Source organism: Grammomys surdaster, unplaced genomic scaffold (genome assembly GCF_004785775.1).
Source record: "Grammomys surdaster isolate TR1022 unplaced genomic scaffold, NIH_TR_1.0 204, whole genome shotgun sequence".
NCBI classification, from domain to species: Eukaryota; Metazoa; Chordata; class Mammalia; order Rodentia; family Muridae; genus Grammomys; species Grammomys surdaster.
The window spans coordinates 685,992-701,248 of record NW_021604649.1 but is presented as its reverse complement, the minus strand read 5'-3'; the positions used below and the strand labels follow the sequence as shown (position 1 = coordinate 701,248).

Genomic DNA, 15,257 nt, shown 5'->3' with positions numbered 1-15,257 from the left:
GTCCCTGGTGGCTGGGATATTAGTTTGCCTAAGTTGGTGTTATGTATCCCTCAAAGCAGATGCTTTGTATTCTGGATAAAGAGTATAGCCATCATCTGCATAGTTTTATTTTCTCTGCAGGTTTAATCTGTAGTCATCAATGGAGGCTGTTCTAGTCTCTTGACTCCACATTTCATCTTTCCCTTTAAAGGATAAAGGTATAATAACATACAACTCTGGTAAGCCATAGAAGTGTATTTGAAACAAGAATAATGATAGTGGTATAAGTGATTTCATACAACATGCTAAAAGATAGGTGCAGCCAATCTAACTGTATTGCTGCTAGGCCAAGTTTTTGGGGAATGAGATTTTTAAAAATTGGTTTATATTTGAGAGGAGAGTAGGACTTACCATTTATTGAGCCCCTACTATGCATGCTTTGTACATACAGATTTATATTTGAGCTGCATGGTTCTTCTTTATGGTAGTGCCATTATAGTTGTTTTGCAAATGAGGTTCCCTGAGACTAGGAGATGGTAAAGTTAGCTAATTTAGAAGCCTGATTACTCATACTCTAAAACCTGTGCCCATTCTACCTCTTTCGAACTGCAACCTTTCAATTCTTTGAAATGCTTTTTAGAAAGCCTTTATAGTACTTTAGAAAGCCCTTGGTAAGCTGTGTTGCTTAATGTTTTGTTTGGGGTAGTCATTCACTTAATTTATTTAGTGCTATAAAATGCAAATTGGATATGAGTGGGTTTGGGAGGGCAGCTCTGTCAGAGTTGAAAAGATCTCTTGTATAGCAAAACAAGGATCACTTTTAACAATGTAGCTGCTTGTAAGGTGTATATGTATATCATAACTACTGAGGATTCACAAACTAAAAGAACCTTCTAGAATATAAAGTAAAATCCTATACTATAACTGGCAAGGCTAGAACTTTCCTAAGGGATGTGACTATTAAATTCTTATCACAAGTTACTTTCAATAATTCATTTCCTTCTGCTTTTATCTTTTCTATTCACTTTCTTATCTAGGTATCTAGATAAAGTACTTAGATATAGAACTAGATTATAGTATTTTCTAATTGAATGCCAGCTTTGGGTAGTCTTGCCTGTCATGCATACATGGCTGTAAGCAGTCATCCTGTATTTTTCTTTAGTGTCTTAATTCCTGTGACTAGGACTCAAAAAATATCAAATCCACCAGCTAGTAACCAGTCTACATGAGCTGTTACATATTTGATGATTTCAGTGTACAACTCTTATGTAAATTTGTGCCTACTAAGCCACAGCCTTAGCCCCTATAGAGGGTGGCATCCCTTATCTAATTAACAGACCCTGTAGATAAAAACAGGTATAGTTACTTCTTCTTTACAGGTGAGAAAGCTGAAGCCTATACTGTTTACGGCATTTTCTCAGGGTTAATTGTGATAGAACGAAGCTCTGTGTTTAGATTACTCAGTCTTAGGTGATGCATTTTCCTAGAGATGTGATAGATAAACTAAAGTTTCTAGAGTACTTCTGGTAAATGAAATTTTAAAGCATTTCTTTCTGATTGCAGCTCTGTGTTGGAGGAAACACTGCTGAATCTGCGTAAAGATGCCGCCACCACTACTACCCAAAAAATCCAAACTGGAGACTGAGAACGCTCAGTCTAACAAGATCACACCAAGAGAGGAGCAGCAATCTGAAAAGGTTAAAAAGCAAATGATCTCTTCCAATAGTGTCTCATGTAGTCTCTTTATGCGTTGGTTTAGTGCTTATCCATGCCTCTGAATCACTTATGATGTCTGTATTAATCTGAGGAAGTGAGAATTTCTAGTAATTCTTGTAGTTGAAGGATACCAGCAAGTTGGAACATGGAGCTAGGAATTGATGATTTGGTTCAGGTAAGCCTAACATATGCAAGGCCTTAGGTTCTATCCCATTTGTCTTTCTAAAGTAACTTAAGCAAAAATTATAAATTCTACTAGCATTTAAATATGTATGGATTAAGTAAAGGTCATTTTTCACATCTTTCAAAGCCAAACAATGTTGAGTTCTCATTATTGATCATGTTTATACGTTTATATACTTCTAGAAACTCCAAGTATCTTTTTAAAAGCATATTAGATTATATTTTAGTAGGAGAATGAAAAAGAAGACAAGAAATCTTATTAAGGCATGTTACCAAAAGTCGGGGTGTTCATAGGACAAAATGATCTCCTGATTCTCACTAGGAGCATAAACCTAGTTTTTAGGAGCTTGTTATAGTTTATGGTGATCCTGAAATTATGTAAGAATTCTTAAATAAGCAAGTACTAAGGGTTTTCATGGTATTTTATGTCATTGTAATCTAATTTGCATTTTTATTTATTTATTTATTTATTTTAAATTTATTTTTTCTCAAATCGTAATTCATTCACACAGGGGTTACAAACACAGAAAGGCAGGATGTGGGGAATGGAATGACACTGGAGTGTGGGTGTTCAGGGGGAATACAGATATCTTCAGAACCGGGTATTGGCTGGGTGAAGGTTCAGGGGACAGATCACTATGACTCTGTCTATGATTCACTTGTCCTTATCTAAGTTGGTATTGTCTGCCAAGGCTACCTATTTACAAGGTCTATGGCTACTCAGGCTTGTAAATTTCCACAAAAGCTGCCTGTTGACATTAGCTTATAGCCATCTGTTTCAATGTTTCCCCACTGAGATCCAAGACTTTGTGTTAGTATACATGTATGACAGGTCTATTCCTGATTTTACGCCTATGGCTGATTTTAGGCCTTCAGTGGGTAAGCAGGGCTGCCCCTGAGATTTCCTCCCTTCTCTAAGTATAGAAGGACTGTGGCAATTCTAATCTTGCAAAGGCCTGACCTCCAGTAATTGAAGGGGACCTTGTAATGGCTCCGGTCCCCCTGTCGTTGTCCAGTGAGGCATGAGAGCCATACCTATCCCAATGTTTTTTTCCTGGAGAGGGGATACTTTTGACATCAATCCCTATGCAGTCAGGCTTGTCCCTCAGGGAACCCAGAGAGATATTTTTAACTTTTATTTATATTCCCTTACAGTGCTTAGCCTCGCAGCCTAAGCAAGAATTCAGGTTGCCTGTCAGAGGGGGTTCTGGGTGGCCCCTCTCTGCTTGGTCTAGGGGCAGAAGTCCCCCCTTTTAGGTTGGGTGGAGATGGGTTTTGGGAACACCCTGTATAAAGTAACAACCTCATCTTGAGTCTCGTGGTCCTCCATAGCTAACTTATGATAATGTATCTGAGTAGGTTTTGCTACCAAATTATCTGTTGTATCACAGAGTTAGTCCGCCTATTTGAGGGCCAGGGACCAGCAGAAAAAAGCAAAAAGAACCCAAATAATGGTCCCAAGATGGGAGGAAATAGGGTTGACAACCTTGGAGAGGCTGAAAACCAATTCTTGTACCAGCCTTCATCTGTCTCTTTCTCTCTCTCATTTTTCTTAGGGCCTTCACTGACCTATTTCATGCTCTCTTTAACCCTCCTTGTCTTGTCTATGTAAAGGCAACCTTCTTCTTTAAGGGCTGTACACAGTCAAGAGCTGTACACAGCCTTTTCTATTGTAATAGAGTAAATCAAGTCCAATAAGGATCTTTGCGATTTTAGGAGGTCTCTTCAGACGGCGAAACGAGGGATTTCTTCAGTTTAGTGATGTCAATCTCTAGCTGTTTGATGTTCTTGTCAGTGGTCCTTCAAAGGTCTGAGTAGTATAAGTTCGGAGGCCAGCATCTGGATTAGAACTTCTAACAGCAGACATCACGAGTGATTCATTTTTACCTGGGGTGCTGCCTGAGTTAAAGCTCCTGGGAGTCCCTCTTTCTCTTGGTTTTCTGGGGTTGGGTACAGAGCTGTCGCCTGTGACCTGCTCTATGCTCGGGCCCAGACTGGAAGAACTCCAAGTATCTTACCAGGAGGCTGTAGTACATTCTTGGTAGTATATTCTGTCAGGAAAATATTATCATATTTTTGAATAATAATTGAGTATTCAGAATTTGAAAGTTCATTATTTAAATTTTTCAAATTCTGAAACCTTTGAATGGTGACCTGATTCGGCAAGTGGAAAATTCTATACTTAATCTTGAGTAATGGAGTTTACAGTCAAACTGCAGGCATACTAAGGGCCAAAGAGGTTGCACAGTAGTTAAAACAATTGCTGTGCAAACATGCAGATTAGTTTGAATTCCTTGCATCTGCATAAAAGTCTGAGTGGACATGGCTGCTTGCCTGCAATTCCACTGCAAACTGTATAGGCAAACTCTAGACTCAACTCGACTGCCTCTAAATAAGGTGAGGGTGATAGAAAGACATCTCTGATGTCGGTCTTGGGCTTCAATATGCACAGGTACACATTAGCACATGTACATACTTGCACACATGTGTACCCACACATATGTATACATACACATACATATTATATATATGCATATGTACATATTCAAACAACATACATGCAAAAATGCTGGGCCACTAAAATTATATAAAATTGCCTTCAGGCTATGGTTTTATATGGTATATGTACAGTACAAATGGAATTTGGGCAGTAGGAATGGGGAGGGTAATAGACGAGTAAATATAGCAAAGTATTTGATATAGTTAAACAAAATATCAATATGAAACGCATTGCTTTGAATAGTGAATATACACTAGTGAAAATTTTTTTTTAAAGAAAGACTGGAGAGATGAGTTGGTGGTTAAGGCCTCTCGTTGCTCTTAGAGAGGATTGGAGTTCAATTCCCAGCACCCATACCTGGCTGGTTACAACAGCTTGTAGCTCCAGCTCCAGGGTATCTGAAGCCCTCTTCTGGCTTCTGTGGGTTTCTACATTTATGTGTAGAAGCACTCACACGCACGTAATTAAAATAAATTTTGATACTGGAAAGATTGCTTAGATTTTTTAAATATTCATCCTTAATCTATTTTTCTTACAGTCTAGTTGTTATCCTCCTCCTAGTCCACCCCCCACCAGTTCCTCATCACATTCCTCCTCTTCCTTGTCTCCAAGAGGATGTCCCCACCCCCCACTCCCACCCCACCAGGCCTCCCCACTCCCTGTGGCCTCAAGTCTCTCAAGGGTTAGGTGCATCTTCTCTGACTGAGTCCAGACTAGGCAGTCCTCTGTTGTATATGTGTTAGGGGCCCCATACCAGCTAGTGTATGCTGCCTGGTTGGTGACTCAGTGTCTGAGAGATCTCAGGTGTCTGGGTTAGTTGAGACTGCTGGTCTTCCTTTGGGGTCACCCTCCCCTCAACTTCTTCCAGCCTTTTCCTAATTCAACCACAGGGGTCTCTGGCTTCTGTCCATTGGTTGGATGTAAGTATCTGCATCTGACTTGTTCAGCTGCTTGTTGGGCCTCTCAGAGGACAGCCATGCTAGGCTCCTGTCTGTAAGCACACCATAACATCAGTAATAGTGTCAGGCCTTGAAGCCTCCCCTTGAGATGGATCCTAAGTTGGGCCTGTCACTGGACCTCCTTTCCCTCAGTCTCTTCCATTTTTGTCCCTGCAGTTCTTTTAGACAGGAACAATTTTGGGTCAGGGTTTTTGACTGTGGGATGGCAACCCTATCTCTCCTGCCTGATGCCCTGTTTTTCTACTGGAGGTGGACTCTACTGCTTTTCCAGGCGATCCTGGTCTCTGTGGGTACCTGCAATCGTATCCACATACCATACATTTTATATACATACATACATTATATATATATATTAATATATATTAATCAAAATAGTAAAAAATAAATCTTTCAGAAAGAATAATTAAAAAGAAAGATCCTGGGTCCCATCCTGATGATATTTAATTATGTGTATGTAAGTACTTCAAATGAATAGAAGCTGAAATCCAAGAAACTTCTAGTCCCAAACATGTTGGATATAGGCTACTTAACCAGTATTAAACTTCAAGAATTTATCAGTACACTTAAACTTGCCTGATTTGACTTTGGGGTAGTTTAACATTGACCTGGTATATTCTATGTTCATAATCATATATATTTTAACAATACTTATATTAACACTTATAAATTATCATCAGGGATAGTTGTCTAAAGGAGAGAGCATTATGCCAGTATAATTTTTTGATCATGCTGGACACATAGCTCATTGGCAGAGGTCCTGTGTTCAATCTGTAGCAATGCAGACTTTTTATGTGTAGATAAACATCTTCTATTAATTTTTACTATGTCTTAGTAAAATGATTTTCATGGACGGAATCAGACATTTTCCCATGTAAATTTATCAAGAAAGATTTCATACCTTAATTGAGCTTTTGTTTGTATCAAATGTTCTTTACTGTAGTTATGACATTGTAAGTTTGCTTTTATGGCTATTATTTTTCCTATCCCAACTTTCTTTGGACTCATTTTGTAAGTATAAGTTTTATTGAGTTCTGTTTCTACTGTTAGTTTGATATTGAGATTATTTTTTAACAGTGATAGCAAGTAAGAATTAGAAGACAAACTTTATTTTTTAGCCTGTTTGAAAGAAAAGTGATGTTTTATCATTTGCTAATTATTTCTACTAGGATTAGATATTACACATAAGATAAAGATGAACTAGAATGGAAATAATTCTTAGAATTGCTGTCTTTGGCTGGAATGGTATATTTCATCATGAATACAAGTTTTTGAGCACTTACTGTGTTATATGCTGTTAATGATGTAGTTAGCACAAAACTAATGGTCATATCCCAGTGTTCTGCTTAATAATTTAAAGAACTTTTTTATATAGGTAAGGCAGAGTTTGTTCTTAGAATTGGAAAAGAGAAATCTGAGATGTAATAGATATTCACCAAAAAGAAACTGTTAAAGGATAGAAAAATGCCACAAGAGTGATTTCTCTTAACTTCCAACCCATAGAGATAGTCTTAGTCACTTGGGAGTAGGCTAAAGCATGTGCAGTACCAAGAAAGAAAATCTTTGTTGCTTCCGGTAGTGGCTTCCTTCTCTGCTTGATCACTTATCTTCTCTGCCATGACTCTCACATGTCAAATAGCATTAGAGAGAATCTGTATTAACAAACTATTTTCTTAAAATAAAAATTTTTCATGTGATGTTTACAATCATTCAAGACTACATAGTTTTAAAGTACTTTTTCTTTCCATTTACAATTTATATAGACTGAAAAAATGTATTCTATAGTAGAAACATTGCTTAGGCTATGTAAGGCTCTGAGTTCAATGGTTAGCACAATTACAGCAAAAAACACTTTTAAAAGTATATTTTCTTTTGTAATTCATAAAGACTTGGTAAGGGAGGTTATAATTCCAATTTTACTAACGAGAACATTAGACTGAGTCTCATAGATTAAGTGACTCTTCCAAGGTCAATATTTTTTTAAAAATATATTGAGCTGAATTTGGACTAGTAGCTATGTTTGTCTCTACTGAATATGTATTAAAGTTAAATTAGCATAAGAGACATTAATTTCTTGTGTTATTTAACTAACTTACTTGGAGGTATTCCTATTGAAAGACTCAGTACTAGTGATGATATTTAATCCTGGATAGTATAACTACAATTTCGAGAAGAAGAGAATAAATCAGTTTCACCAAGCTGTTTTACTCATTTTAAATTTTTTTTTTACTGAAGACCATGTAATATCTTCATGTCCCTATTATCAATGAATATATTCTTCAGCAACTGTTTAAACATCTCTGGATACTAAAATATTTTACTGTAATTCATAGGATTTATTATACATATCCCAGTTACTTAGACATAGTGATGTTTATCCACACCCCTGAATGTGACCCAAAGTTCATAAAGGGGTTGTTTACGATTGTCCATGCCCATTTGTCTCTTATTTTTATAGATTGGAAAGAGTAACCACACAGCATCTTCGTCTTCATCTCAAGGCACAGTAAAAAAGAGATCAGCATTTGAAGATGTCACGAATGTGAGTATGCTAACCCTGTTCTTTTCTGTAGTTTTACAGAAGCCTTAGATGTTCTTTGCCTTAAGGTATCTTTCCAGTTTATCAGCAGACCTTGACTCTCTTGGAATGCTGACAGCAGAATTTATTTGGTATCAGTGACACAGTATCATACTACAAAGGCTCTTCTTACTGTCATATGCCATTTGGGTCAATTTATGTGTCCTCTGGAGCCAGTAAGCAGGGACTAGTATATGGAATTTTAAATAACTACAAAAACTATGAGATATTATATTTACTTAAAATCCAGAAATGGCTTCCTAGGCTTTGGAAATGAATTATGATAGGATAATTATAGTCCAGGGTAACATTTTCAATTCAAGCACTCTGTGACTTTTGGAGAAGACTATGTTTCTTTTCTGTAGGATTAACCATCACCTCTGTCTCCCAGGATTTAAATTCTATAATTAGCCTGGTCATAGTGACAATCAAAACTACCTCTTGTGTGTATCAAACTACAGAGGAGAGGACTTATAGCCCTAGGCTGGTGGGGCTAGCAATCAACCCCATCACAGAGATCTGAGAAAGATAAATTTTACTGGAGTAACAGGAAGTATGGACCAAATGTCCTCCATATCAATTAAAAATGAAGGTCTTGCTCACTAACTGGACAGTTACCCTAGGCTCTTATATGGTAATCTTGATGGTTTTGTTTGGGACATACTGTCCCAGAGCATCATTGGTTTTCAGTCACTAGGCCTAGAAAACTCAAGAAATTTTCCTTTGGAGGAGGATCTTGGATCTAACCTACCTTGGTTAGGCAAAAGACAGTTGATCCTCCAGTATCCTGCCTGTCCAGAGTTTGGGCAGGGTCCTGGTGGCAGGTGAGGTGAGGTACAATTCTTCATCCAGTGACTGGTGTTGCCACATTTGAAGCAGATCTTAGGTAGAGTCCATTGGTGCCCTATTTTCTTTGGAAATGGGTTCAAGGCTGCAATCAGAAGCAGGTATTTCTGTCTATCAAGGGAAGATTTTGTGGCCTTTCCTGCTTTTTCCTTCCATTAAATACCTTATATGCCATATTCAGCAGATCTCTGAGGGGGTTGAGGGCTATCATCTATATTAAACAAACTTTAAATGTATTTATAACATGCTTTCACATACTTGCTTCAGGCTTAACTGACAATATATACAGAAGACATAAATAGGGGATAAAATTTGTTTCTCTCTGCAAGCTTGTACCTATAAACAAATTACAGTCGTACTTAACATGACTACAAACATAGCTTTCAGCAGATTAAAGAATTTGATCATGTCTAAGGTGATTGACCATTAACTTTCTGTCTTGATTATCTTTAACTGTTTATAATAGTAACTTTTATAAGATTAGGATTTCATAATTTTATTCATGTTAAGTTTGAGTCATAAAAATTGTGACTTTCGAAATTGAAGATCCTTTAGTATAAAAATAAATGTCGAAGTGTAAATATAGTCCATAGAGAAACTAGGAACCTCATTTTCTAGATCCTTTTATAGTATACTTTTAAAAATATAACAGGTTTTATTTTTGTATGACATTTTTTTAAAGTAGCTAAAACCTACCACAATTAGCAAAGATGTGTGATTAGATACACATCTTTAGGTCAGTTTCTGTTAAAGTGAGGAGACTGTTAGAACCTTAGAATTTTATAAACCTTAATCATCAAACAAATGTTGTTCCTAAGTCCTATTTTCCATAAACCTTGTTTGTGGTTTTGTCCTCATCTGTTGTTTTTCACTCTTAAGACAGAAATCATCAAACATTTCAGTCTTATGCAAAATATCTTAGAGGCCTAGTGTTGCCTTCTTCGTCTAAGGAAAATAAAATAAACTAAACCATCTTGGAGAGCTGATGTTTCCTCCTTGTTCTAAATTTTAAAAATCTATTTTCCTAAATAAGAGTTGAATTGTAGTTGCATATGTGGTATGGTGTAGCAAATTAAGATTATATAGAACATAGATTTTTCACTATCAACCTTTTTCTGTTGTGAGTTTTAGCCACTCTTTTCCTCTGTGTGGGATTTTACAGATTTTTCTTTAAACCACACTCCCAATGATCTTACAAATCCCAAGATAAAAATGTTTGCATTTCTGTAGAGGCTTCAAAGATATCCATGACTTTGAATGGCAGAATATTTTAGTAAACAAAACCAAAAACCTTCGGAGAGGTAAACATATGTGGTTACATTTAGCCAAATTAATTTTACACATAGATTTCTCTTGATTAAAAATTTAAATATCATTAGATAAAAAATAGTAACCTCTGTTGTTACATAAGACAAAGTCTCAATCTGAAGTCATTTGCAAGGGATTGAGATTTGTGAAAGAGATGCCCATGATCATGTGGACAGGCGCTTCTTTTTCTGGCAAACAGGAACCTGCTTCACAAGAAGGCCCTTGGCCATGTGATGGAGCACCAAAAGGGTATAGGGAAGCTGCATGGCATACCAGTAAGACTTGTTAAGTGAGCAAGAAAGAGAGGGAGGGAGGAAGGGAGGGAGGGAGGGAGGCAGATTTGAGAGGATACTGAGTAGGGGAGGAGAGACAAGTAGGTTGACCAGGTAGAAGAGAAAAACAGATGAAGAGTCAGACTCTACATTTTGGAGTCAAATGTGGTGGGTAGCGGAGGCAATTGAAAGGTACCCAGGAGGGCCAAGTTGATAGTTTGGTTTGGTTATAGCGGGACTGGGCTTCCAGGGCCCAAGTGTCTCTCCCAGGTTTAGGCATCATATGCATGTGAAGGCACAGCAAAACTACCAAACTAAACCACTCCATGAGTAGAAAGACAGTTTTTTGGGGGAACCACACTTCTAGGCTGCCTCTTAGGGGCAGAAAATGGAAAATAGGTGGCAGAGAAAACCTTGTCAGTTTTATGGGAACAAGTAGTGGTGAATAGTGAGGTACAGACAAGGAAAGCCTGGGATTTAGCATGGAAACTTTGATCTGTTACAGAATGCTTGTATTAATCAGGAACTAGATGCCCTTTGCCCCCCGTAGTTGACCATTGGGGGAGGATAAGGGACGTATTGGCTTTTCCTGACAAACAGAAATCTGCTTCACGAGATTTCTGAGGAATGTTGAGTTTAGGGTTTTGTTTGCCTGATAGCAACCCTTCTGTGGGATACCAGTAAGACTCTTGTTGAACAAGCAAGAGAGACAGAGCAGGTAGCTCTGGGAAGATACTGTGTAGGTGAAGAGAGACAAGTGGGTTGAGCAGGTAGAGGAGAAAAACTGAAGCTGAAGAGATGGACTTTAAAATTTGTAGTCAAATGTGGTGGGTAGTAGAAGCCAGCAGAGGCAAATGATTCATATCCAGGAGTTTTAGGGGCATGTTTTAGACTTAACAACTAGAATTCAGAGTTTGCTGTATAGGTATGCCAAAAAGAGTCATCTAACTTTGAATAAAGTTAAGATGTTAGGAAAAATCAGAAATAATAGAATGTTGGTAATTTAATGTAAAGAAAAGGACAAAAGGAATCACTGTCTTAGAAAATCATAATAATTGATACCTAGTGAGTGGTTATGATGTCTTGAGTAATTAGGCTAAGGAGTTTTCATTGTATTAACCCATGTATTCTTGCTAAAACCCCAGAGAATAGATAATATAAGCATGTCTACTTAACAGATGAAATCCAGCATAGATTTTAAAGTCTACTTCACTTAGACTACAGCAAAGCCTGGTTCTTTACTGTAAAGTATTTTTGTGCCTGTTAAAATACCTCTATCAGATCATGTCTGACCCTATGGAGAATGATTGTATAAGCAAAGTTGTCCACTTTGAATGTCTGTTAAAACAATCTGTTTTTCATGCAGATTATAACATATATATTAATTTTGGATAATTTCATATATATGCAATACACACACACACACATACATCTTATACCTGTAATTTTAGGTTAATTTCCTACTCTATTAAGCAAGGAACTTGACTGAACTATGGTAGATACTCAAATCAGAAGAACAGTCTGCCTTAGTGTAACTTCCCTTGGTCCTTCTCATATAGAATCTCTGACAGGAGCATGTGGAATGGGACAAGTTATTTTTATGCATTTGAACTGCTACAAGAAACTATGAATAACGTATACAAATAATACAACTTTTAAATGTTATTTATTTTTAATATGTATAAGCATTTCACTTTTATGGTGTCTGCAGAGGCCAGAGGAGGGAGGTTATCACATACTCTGGAACTGGAATTACAGGTAGTTATGAGCTGCCATGTTGGTACTGGGAATCTAACCCAGGTGCTCTGAAAGAGCAGCAAGTGTTTTAACTTATTGAACCATCTCTCTCCAGCTCCAACATTAGAAATTTAGTAGTTGTAGTTTTAGAAGTTAAGAAATTCAAAACAACGATGCCAGTGGATTTGGTATTGGGTTGGGAATCATTAATCATAAATGCAATTTTCTGTGTCCTCAAATGGCAGAAAGGCAAAACATTTCCCTTATATCTCTTATTTTAGGACATGAAGTGAGAACATCAATACATTCACTCAGCACTGTAATGCAGAGGTTACAAAGCAACTCTTCTATATTTATGTCACAAAACAAAGCTATTAAACATGTTTCATATTTATTCATTATATCCACTGCACAGAAACCCATCCTGACTAAGGATATATAGCCAAGTAATGTACTTATAAATTACTTAAATCAGTTGCTCCTTGTATTTTTTTGTTTTTTTTCATTTAGTGTGATTATAATAATAGTATATATTTGAAATATAATTGGGCTCATTTGTTTCATTTTAAAGGTATAACTTTTATTCTGACTCTTTACTGACATCATTCAGATTTGTGATTTCTCCTACTGTTTAATAGAGTAGTCAGGATTAGTATATGGTAGATTCTTCAGACAAATATTAAATAAATATCACTTGACAAAATGTGATGGCTGTATCATAAGTAGATTAGTGCTATAGTACCCTGAGTAGCTAGTTGTTCTTAGCAAAACTTGACAGTAGGTTTTGTCATGTTTCCTGCCTCTTCTGTACATTTAAAGCGAGAACATAAGACAAAATATCTTGTCAGTTATTCATGAGCTAGTACCCCTGGTATGGAAATCAGAACTATATCCTACGTCTCTTGGGAACACTTATGGCTGCTATTTTTTTGATATGTATTAGTATTATCATACTGATTGCTTAGTGTAGTTCCCACTGTGGTTGGTGGGCCCAGTGCCATATCTGTTATAAAATTTTTAGATTGTGACTCCTGGGAACATCTAAATAAACTGTCTAGGATGGGGAACATGTCATGACTTTCTTATAAGAACCATATATTGAATAATATGTGGTTCTCTTAATTTACTGTTTTCTTTTTTGTTTGTTTGTAGGCATCTCATGGTCAATGTGTCCAGTCAAAGGAAGACAATATAGAGCTTAGAAGCCATGTTTCCAAAAGGACAAAAAAAGGAGTTGGCGAAATTACTCAGAAAAAAGTGAAAAGGTAAGAGAAGACTCAACAGGAATTGTCTCATATGATAAAGGGGAGACGATGACTTCATCTTTGTCTCCATTAAAAATAATTTTAGTGAGGCACAGTAGTTTCTGCCACATTATCTTTGGATACTGATGGAAGACCGTCTGTTGTTGCTGGAGTTCCAGTCCTCTCTTCTCATTTTCTTTTTCCATGAGTTGTGTGTGTTTGTGCATATTGAAAATGCTATCATCATTGCACAATTGGAAATGAACCCTTATTTGAGCTAGTCTCTGTGGGAGAGCATGGAGTCAACCTAACTTTTCATGAACTCTCCACAACTAGCTGATAACACAGAAGGTGTTTATCTAATTAGAAGCTTTGGGGAAAACATATTCCTCTTGCTACTAGAGGACAATTATCTCCTTGCACCTCAAACATGTGCCTTCCAGTTATTAGAGGTTATATAAATAGGTTAGAAAAAATAATTTGCCCTAGGAAAGCATTTACTAGAAGAAGACTTAAAAACTACTGAGGTTTTCTTCTTAGTCTTCCTTATTTTGGCTAGCAATAAAGTTTTATTAAATATATACAGCTACACTCATGGTTTTACACAATGTATGTTGTATTTACATTGCCAGCACATGGTTGATTATCACGAAATCATGGTTTTTTTTTTTTTTTTTAGATTTTCTTTGAGACTCTGTTTTAATATGTAACCCACATTGGCCTTGAACTCATGATCCTCCTGCCTCAGCCTCCCATACATTGGGATTGCAAGTGTGGGCCACCATGCTTGGTATGTATTTATGGTCTGTTACATTACAGAAAAAGTGTTGACTCCTTCCTATCACAATTATTTGTTCTTTCTCTCTTCTAAATCTTCATTTGCAGTTGCCATTTCTAGGGTGTTTTTAAAATTGATTCTTAAGCTAACATAGAAAGTAATGAGATTACTATGGCTTTGTCATGCCTCTGTGTAGCTATGTTTTATTCTAATTCATCAGCCTTGCCCATTACTCTCCTTTGTTCCCCATATCTTTCATGCTGGTTTCTTCTTTCCCTAAGTCTCCCCTTCTGCTTTCATGTCACATGTATTTCATTACCCTTTTGTTCGTTCTTCTCCTCTCCTTTAAGGGGTTCTCTTTATTGTAATTAATTCTTGTGTCATAGATATAGCAACTAGGTGTGGATACCCCTTGATCATTTGGTTTCTGCATCTTGACCATTTATGGTTTTCTCTGATACTCTTTACCTGTTGCAAGTGAAGCTTCTTTGATGAAAGGTGGGAATTACACTTAGCTGTAGATATAAGAATAAGTTTTAAAATGTAGTTAGGAATTACTATGTTGGTTTAGTGAGGCATCAGTAGTAGATTCTTCTCTAAGATCAATACCTCACCAGTCCTGGGAACTTGGATAGGTGTCCAGGAGCAGGTGTTGTTTTCTTTCTGTTGAGGTGGGTGGCCTTGAGTCTAATTAGACAGCTGTTGGTTACCACCAAGATAGGAATGTCACTATTGCACCTTTAGGGATATCTTGCTATGCTTATCATTGTTGTGGTTTACAAGTATCATAGCTGGGTAAGATGGTTGGTTGCTTCCCTCCTTTAGCAGCTTAGATGACACCTTCTGGGACTGTGAAAGCAGATTTCAGGGAGGAAGCTGTGAGGCCAGATGCACCTCGAGTCCTTCAAACTTTGTGTCCTAGATGTGTGGTATCTTCGGCCTCTGGGAGGCAGCAAGTGTAACAGCAGTAGCCTATATTATTTTGGAAGTCTATTGGACTCCCATAACCAATAATTTAAAAGGAAGTTTCTCATGCCCGGGTTTTTGTCTGCTAGATAATCTGAGGCTCTTCCAGAGAGGGGAGAATACCATTAGCCCAAGTGGCATAGTGCCCCTTCTCTCTTCCTTCCTTCCTTCCTTCCTTCCTTCCTTCCTTCCTT

The 15,257-nt window shown here is 37.1% G+C and overlaps 1 protein-coding gene across 1 annotated transcript in view; it reads left to right on the top strand.

Moving 5' to 3' along the window:
• The first annotated feature begins 1,580 nt into the window (after window positions 1-1,580).
• The window catches only part of Ccnb3 (cyclin B3), a 43,144-nt gene continuing 29,467 nt past the window's right edge, over window positions 1,581-15,257 (top strand). Inside the window, exons 1-3 of the mRNA XM_028770854.1 lie at window positions 1,581-1,676; window positions 7,793-7,876; window positions 13,228-13,340. Coding sequence (XP_028626687.1) covers window positions 1,581-1,676; window positions 7,793-7,876; window positions 13,228-13,340 — 293 coding nt within the window. The remainder of the gene's footprint in view (window positions 1,677-7,792; window positions 7,877-13,227; window positions 13,341-15,257) is intronic.